Consider the following 8,192-nt stretch of genomic DNA (forward strand, 5'->3'; position numbering starts at 1 on the left):
AATAAATCATAACAGGAAAGAATATGAAAAAGAGTATATATATATGTGTATAAGTGAATCACTTTGCTGCACAACACCAGGAATTAACACAGCATTGCAAATCAACTCTATGTCAGTAAAATAAATCAAAGCATAGTTGTCATAAAAATCTCAGCTGTTGTCCACAGTAAATCGGAAAACGGGCAGGTGTGATAAATCCCACATATCTGGTGTGAGAATTGTTGGTGTGTGACTGTGAGCGCAGGAGAGGAAAAGCAGGGTGCTTTTTCCTTGTCAGGGCTTCAGAGCACAGAGGCCCCAAAGGGCTCCCCATAGGCTGAGAGGTGGCCCGGGCCAGGCAGCCCTGGAGAAGGGCCAGGAGCCTGGTTGGGGTGGGGATGGTTCAGGGCTGCTCAGGTTAGAGCTGGGCCTCCAAGGACCCTGAATCCTGGGATTCAGAGACCAGTTCTGTAACAGAGTCAGGCACATTCGATGAATTTATTTTTTTACCCACAAGTTGATTTTGCTCAAACCCCAAAGATAAAATGTTGCTTCAAAGAATTCCTGACCCCAGGAAGGTGGACTCTCCAGTCTGCAGGGAGCTGGGAGAGAATTCCTTTCAATACATTTTAGGGTTCTTATTCATTTTTACCTGCAAGAGAAGCAGGTGAGGTCAGGCAGGGCCCAGAACTGACCACAGGAGGACAAAGGTGGCCAGTTGGGTGGGGCCACTAGGGCTACAGGCCAATGGAGGGAGTCCCACCACCTTCTCCCCGCCACACCTGTGCCTCCCCCAAACCACACTCAGACCTCCCTCTTACTCACACACTCCCCATCCCTACCTGCGGTCAACCTAGGACTTCTGAGGGCACGGTCTTTCAGTGTTCCTCTTCCAGGTGTAAAGGGCTATCCCAGCGAGCACTACTAGCGCAGCAGGCCACACCGCAGGCCCTATGGCCATCAAACCCACAGACATAGAACCTTTTGCCTATAAAGGGGGAATGAGGTCAGGTGACCTGAGTGACACCAGGGTGACCCCACAGGATGGAGACAGTGAGGGGATTGTGGGGCTCGGGGTCCTAGACTGACGGGAGAAGGTGCAGGAACCAGAGAAAAGACAGGGCCGCTCAACGAGATGGCCCCATCCCTCCCCCCCCCCCCCCCCAGCTGAGCAGAAAGAATAAGCTCTAAGGCAGATGCCGGCCTTGCCCCTCCCTCTGCAGTAACAATCCGGTAATTTCAGGGCAGCGACTTGGCCCTCATGGAGACGGCACCCTCTGCCTCCTGGACTGGTGGGAGGAAACAACTGCCCACAGGGCGGGGGGCACCTGGGACAGGACTGCCTGGGGGGAGCCCTTCTGGGTGAGCCAGGCAAGGGCTCTAGGGTCTGGGGCGAGGGGGGCACTCTCACTCCTCAAGCCAGACACAGGCTCCCAGCAGGGGGTGGGGGCCGAGGGGTCCCTCAGGTCCCCTGAACCTCCTGGTCTGTCGCTGGGGATGTGCTGGGGTCTCAGTCCAAGGGAAGCAGTCCCTCCACTCTCAACCCCAGGTCCCTGGAGACTTCATCTGTTCTGGAAACAACCAGGGTCTTGCTCTTGTGCCGGTAGCTGTTGGCTGGGCCTGGTCAGGTCCGGCTGGTTTTGAGGGGTGGACTTGTCTCTCACCATGAAGAAGATTATCCCGTTTTTCACGTCTGTCATCTTCTCAAGGTATCAGAGTTCACCCCTGTAGGGGGACACCTGTCATCTTCCTTCCCACACACTCTGACCTCCCCAAGGTCCCCCGGCTCCTCCCGCAGAGACTGAGGCCCCTCCCCAACCCTTCTGGAGGGGTCGCCCAGACAAGAGACAAGTGCCACTTGCCTGGAGCTGACCTTGGGGGATGGGGGTCCGCTGGGAGGTGACAGTGGGGTGTAGGCTGGGCCACCCCAGGGATTGCTGGGTCTGGAGAAAGGAGCATCTAGGTCCCCTCTCCCCCCACTTCCTGCCCAACTGCCCCCACCCCGAGCCTGTTCGAAGGTACCCCCACGTGTTGGTGGGTCAGCAGTCCCACTCGGGTCCCCAGTCTGGCACCCCCTCACCTTTTGGAGGAAGCCGTGCTTTCTCCTCTCCGACTCTCAGCTCTAACTAGGCCAGGTCAGCAAATGGACTTGGCACTTCTATTTCCTTTCTCCTCCCTCCAACGCCCCGCCCCGCCCCGCCGCAGCTTCTTAGAAAAGCAGTAGCTTCCCGGAAAGCACGTTTCCGAGATCATGCCTGCGTAGTTGCTCAGTTGTGGCCGACTCTTTGCGACCCCTATGGGCGGTAGCCTGCCAGGCTCCTCTGTCCATGGGATTCTACAGGCAAGAATACCGGAGTGGATTGCCGTGCCCCGCTCCGGAGGCTTTTCTCAACCCAGAGATCAAACCTGCGTCTCTTACATCTCCTGTATTGGCAGGCGGGTTCTTTACCACTACCGCCACTGGGAAGCAATGGTTTGTTCCATTGTTCTCTTTCGTCTGCTCTGCAACAAAAGCTTTTAAAGGTACCAGCTGTGAGACAACTCAGGGCTCCATGGGTGCAGATGAGGGGGAGAGGGAGTGCCCAGCACTTGGGCGGGCTTCCCACGTAGCTGGCAAAGGAGGCATGGAGAGGCTGTAGGCCAAAGACTGCAGAAAATGGAGCCAAAGACCCCATAACTTGGAGCTCTTTGGAGAGGAGGCTGAGCTCGTGCATAAACACAGCTGCAAGTCCAGCCGCTGAGTCCAGTCCCTCCCCACTCAGTAGCCTCCAGCTCCTACTGATCAGAATCCCTGTAGCCAATAGGTTTGGCAGCAGACATTTACTCCGGGAGGTCCCAGCCAGGAGCCTTCAGTCCTGGGAGACTTCCTGGAGGAGGTGACAATTGGTCTTGGGAGGGCAGTGACTTGAGGAGGGCTGTGTCCTGGGGAGGGCTAGCTAGCAGGAGGAAGCCTGAGGCTTTCTGGGGACAGGTCCTGCAGGGCAAAGCCCGGAGTCTCTGACACATACAAAACACCCCTCATCTTACCATCCACCACCCACCACCCGTGTATCATCTACTTGCCTATGTTGGCAGAGAATACAGACTGCCTGATGCATGTGCCTTGACAACCGGGAGAACAGAGTTGCTCTTTTAATGCAAGGTTTTTTCACTGTTACTTTAAGTAATATCCTATAGATGGACATTTAGGTTTATCCCATTTTTTTCATATTATGAATTTGTGCCAATACTATGCATGCATGGATGTCTCCTTCTGACCTTCAGCTGGCATCATGCTCTGTGGCCTCTCCAGGGAGCGGCTCCCACCAACGCTCCGAGGGCTCTGCGGTGTGGGGTACCAGCTGAGGGAGTGCCACTTTATATTTTTGTAAAATACGTTTACATTTTTATAAAGAATGTTTGCATTTTTATAAAATATTTATATTTTAATAAAATACATTTATATTTTATAACATGCTTATTTTATTAAATGTTTACATTTTTATGAAATATGCTTATAATTTTTAAGTGATAGGATTTTGATTGGTTGGTCTTTTATAAAATATAAAATATTTATATAAAATATGTTTGTATTTTAATGAAATTATGTTTATATTTTATGAAATACATTTGTAATTTTTAAGTGATAGGATTTTGATTGGTTGGTCTTTTATTTTCAGTGTTTAGGGGTTTTTTTTGCCCTCAGTTTTTTTCTTAAGATTAAAAAAGGTGTGGCCCCGCCCCCTCCTCCTGGGCCGCTGAACTCCGCGCCCCCCCGACTTCCCAGCGGCCCCGTGCGGCCCGGGCATGCCCAGTGCGGGCGCAGCCGCCCCGGCCCTGGCAGTGCCCGGGCGGGAGCGTGCGACCCGGTGCGGAGGGGCTCGGAGGAGACGAGCGGGCCCGCGGTGGGCGAGGGACCCGGCTGGAGCCGGAGCCGGAGCCGCGGCGGCGAAGCTGCCGGGTCCTTCATGATGAGAAATCTGGGGACTCTTCTCTCTCCTTTGTGTAGTTGATAGTTTGGGCGGTAAAGAGATGGCTGACAGTGTCAAAACCTTTCTGCAGGATCTTGCCAGGGGAATCAAAGACTCCATCTGGGGAATTTGTACCATCTCAAAGCTAGATGCTCGAATTCAACAAAAGAGAGAGGAGCAGCGTCGAAGAAGGGCAAGCAGTGTCCTGGCTCAGAGGAGAGCCCAGAGCATAGAGAGGAGGCAGGAGAGTGCACCACGTATTGTTAGCAGAATTTTTCAGTGCTGCGCTTGGAATGGTGGAGTTTTCTGGCTCAGTCTCCTTTTGTTTTATCGAGTATTTATTCCTGTCCTTCAATCAGTGACAGCCCAGATTATTGGTGACCCATCGCTACACGGGGATGTCTGGTCGTGGCTGGAGTTCTTCCTCACATCAATTTTCAGCGCTCTCTGGGTGCTCCCCCTCTTTGTGCTCAGCAAAGTTGTGAACGCGATTTGGTTTCAGGATATAGCTGACCTGGCATTCGAGGTGTCCGGGAGGAAGCCTCACCCGTTTCCTAGTGTCAGCAAAATAATTGCTGACATGCTCTTCAACCTCTTGCTTCAGGCACTCTTCCTTCTCCAGGGGATGTTTGTGAGTCTCTTTCCCATCCATCTTGTTGGCCAGCTGGTTAGCCTCCTGCATATGTCTCTCCTCTACTCACTGTACTGCTTCGAATATCGTTGGTTCAATAAAGGAATTGAAATGCACCAGCGGTTGTCAAACATAGAAAGGAATTGGCCTTACTACTTTGGATTTGGTTTGCCCCTGGCCTTCCTCACAGCAATGCAGTCCTCCTACATTGTCAGTGGCTGCCTCTTCTCTATCCTCTTTCCTTTATTCATTATCAGCGCCAATGAAGCAAAGACCCCTGGCAAAGCATACCTTTTCCAGTTGCGCCTCTTCTCCTTGGTGGTTTTCTTAAGCAACAGACTCTTCCACAAGACAGTCTACCTGCAGTCAGCTCTGAGCAGCTCCACTTCTGCAGAAAAATTACCCTCACCGCACCCGTCTCCTGCCAAACTGAAGGCTGCTGCAGGCCGCTGAGTCGGTCACCCGCCATCTGGAGGGGCCGGGTGGGATCGGAAGGATGCTGTGGCAGCTCTTCTCCTGGTTCACCTCCATCCCCTCCCAGGGAAGGCAGGGCCCACCCTGCCAAGGGCCCTGCCCACATTCCCTTCTCTCTGAGGAATCCAGATTTTTGTCTCTGGTGCATGTAAGGCAGAATCTTCCTGCGACCAGTATGGATTTTAAACACTGGTGAGTCTGAAAGGACCACAGGTGTTTCTGCAGCTCTTTTCTAGCATTTGCCAGCCCCGTGCCTGGACTGATTTGAATACTCTTTCTCCCTGTGCCATTTCCCTTCCATTTTCCCTTTCTGCCTCCCACCACCCTTGGATGAATGGATTTTTGTAATTTTAGCTGTTGTGTTTTGTGGACCTGTTTTTCGTTTTTCTGTGAAGCACATATATTGGATGTGGGAGGGACAGGAGGCCTCGCTGCTCCTGTCACTCCCTTTATAGCCATCACTGTCTTGTTTCTTGTAACTCAGGTTAGATTTTGGTCTCTTGCTCCACTGCAAAAAAACAAAAACAAAAACACAAGCCTGAAGACACGGGACAGAAGAAAGACCTCACAGCCAGATCTCCACTGGGTTTGAGGAATGACTTTCTTTTTTCCCCTTGCAGGGGAAAAAGCTTTTTTCACTGGTACATTTAAAGCTCCCCAGAGATAGGGAGGTACCAATTTCGGACAAGTGCCACTGCAACACAGAATGCTCAGAGAACCTGAACTTTTAAACTCTGAAAGTCTGATCTTGACTGTTGGCCACTGCTGGGTCTGTCTGGTGTTTCAAAGGAATATTGGGTGCTGCAAATAGGAACTGAAGGGGTAAACTTATTAAACCCATTAAACCTGTGATTGGTAAAAAAAAAAAAAAAAAAAAAAAAAAAGATTAAAAAAGTGTCATACTTCATTTGAATTTTCATGACGCCTCAACTGCTAAGAAATAAAGGTAGTGCTCTAAAAAAGCTCTAGAAACCCGCAAGTTGCAGAGAACATCCACCCGGAGAAGAAAGGGGTGGGGAGCACAGTGCATCCTGGTCTGTGGCTTACCTGTATGCGTGAGCTTCCCAGGGTTGCTGTAACAAATTGCCACAACGTGGCTCAAACAACAGGAATTTGTCTCCCGCGGTCTGGAGGCCAGAAGTCCTAACTCGAGGCATTGCAGTCTCCCACCCTTCCAGAGGCCCTGGGGGAGGAGTCTCCCAGCCCTCCCAGCATCTGGTGGCTGCTGGCATCCCTTGGTTTGTGTTTGCATCCCTCTTATCTCTGCCTCCATCTTCCTACGGCCTTCTCTCCTGTGCATCCGTCTCCTCTCTCAACTCATGGTGATTTTGTCTGGAGATCCTTCACTAGTTACCTCTGCCAAGCCCCTGGCTCTAAACAAAATCACATTCTGAGGTTCCAGATGAACACGAAGTTTGGAGGGGCCACTAGTCAACACATTACACTGTAGGATACAAATTACATTTCAAGGAAAAATTAAGAAATCTTTCTGGGGACTTCCCTGGTGGCTCAGGGGTAAAGAATCTGCCTACCATTGCAGGAGACGCGGGTTTGATCCCTGATCCGGGAAGATCCCACACGAGGTGGAGCAACTGAGCCCAAGCGGCAAAACTGCTGAGCCTGTGCTCTAGAGCCCAGGAGCAGCAACAAGAGAAGCCACTGCAATGAGAAGCCAGGGCACTGCAACTAGTGAGTAGCCCCCACTCGCTGCAGCCAGGAAAAAACCTGAGCAGCAACGAAGACCTAGCATGGCCCAAAATAAATAAATAAATACAATTTTTAAATTAAAAAAAAACAATCTTTTACGAGGTTTCATGAAGATTGAAGGGGAAGCCCAGAGGCTGGGAGCCTGGAGAGGAGACCGTCTGTAGAGTCCAGAAATGAAAACACTTGTCCCCACGGTAACCTGCATACTAATGTTGACAGCAGCACTATTCACAATAGCCACAAGGTAGAAACAACTCAAAAGTCCGTCAGTGAATGCATGGGTAAACAAAATGGGATATATATACATTCAACGGGGTATTATTGTCATAAAAAATGCTGACACGTGCTACAACATAAACCTTAGAAACATTATGCTAAGTACAATAAGATGAGTGCGAAAGGACAGATAGACTCCACCCTGTGAGTGCTGGGCGGCACACAGCAGGCCTAATATACTTTCCCAGCTTTAAGAATGCAGAAACAGCCTGGATCGGCAACAGAGACATCAGTGGTTTAATGAACGGGGGGATCTTAACACATCTGAGCCTTTCCTGGTGGCTCAGACAGTAAAGAATCTTAATGCAGAGACCTGGGTTTGATCCTTGGGTTAGGAAGGAAAATTTCCTTCCCTTGAGAAGGAAATGGCTACCCACTTCAGTATACTTTCCTGGAAAATTCCATGGATGAGGAGCCTGGCAGGCTATACAGTCCGTGGGGTTGCTAAGAATTGGACACAAGTGAGCAACTTTCACTTACATGTCTGAGCAAGGTCCTGGGGCAACCACCTCACCATGTGGGGTTGACAGTGGGCAGGATAAAGTGGCAGCCTTGGCTCCCTGGCACACTTCTTAGTGCCCCTTTAATAAGAACAATCACTAGCTGGGTCCTGGGGGCAAGTACGTAAGAAGGTCAGTCTTGTGCTTAAGATGCAAGTGAAGCAGGGGCTGGCCTGCACAGGGCGCAACAGAAGAGCCCGCTTGAGGGGCCCGATTGAGCAATGAGGAACCTAGAGCTGATGCAGGAAAGGGTCCCCTTCTAGGGCCCGACAGTGGGCTGTTGTCTAACACTCAGAAATGAATTGTCTGAGGAGACACACATGCTGACAAAGCAAGAGACTTTACTGAGGAGGGGTGCCTGGGCAGAGAGCCGCAGGGTAAGAGAACTCAGGGGTCTCAAGGTCAGCAGTCTCGGGGTTTATGGTGATGGGGTTAGTTTCTGGCCAGTCCTTCTGACTCAGGGTGCTTCTTGGTGGCCAGCGCGGTGCTCAGCCAAGGTGGATTCCAGGAAGAAGGATTCTGGGGGACACATGGACTGGTGTCTCCTTTTGACTTTTCGTTAGTTCTTTTGTTTGGCGGTGGCTTGTTAGTTTCATGTTCCTTATTAGGATCTCCTGTTGTAGAATAACTCATGCCAATGGTAACTGTGGTGCCTGGCCAGGATGGACAGTTTCA

General features: G+C 51.0%; 1 protein-coding gene and 1 long non-coding RNA gene across 2 annotated transcripts; one reads left to right on the forward strand and one right to left on the reverse strand.

The window, feature by feature from the left end:
- Positions 1 to 463: 463 nt before the first annotated feature.
- On the reverse strand, positions 464 to 2,175 carry LOC128043568 (uncharacterized). The gene is made up of 4 exons (XR_008198962.1): positions 2,060 to 2,175; positions 1,644 to 1,704; positions 822 to 967; positions 464 to 631 (listed from the first exon to the last, which is right to left on the reverse strand). It is a non-coding gene; the product is annotated as an uncharacterized LOC128043568 (long non-coding RNA).
- Positions 2,176 to 3,773: 1,598 nt separating this feature from the next.
- Positions 3,774 to 5,886, forward strand: LOC128068579 (etoposide-induced protein 2.4 homolog). Its single transcript, XM_052661693.1, has one exon. It carries the CDS (start codon positions 3,991 to 3,993, stop codon positions 5,011 to 5,013), a length of 1,023 nt encoding a protein of 340 aa, XP_052517653.1. The 5' UTR covers positions 3,774 to 3,990; the 3' UTR covers positions 5,014 to 5,886.
- The last annotated feature ends 2,306 nt before the right edge of the window (positions 5,887 to 8,192 follow it).

Source organism: Budorcas taxicolor, chromosome 2 (assembly GCF_023091745.1).
Source record: "Budorcas taxicolor isolate Tak-1 chromosome 2, Takin1.1, whole genome shotgun sequence".
Classification (NCBI taxonomy): Eukaryota; Metazoa; Chordata; class Mammalia; order Artiodactyla; family Bovidae; genus Budorcas; species Budorcas taxicolor.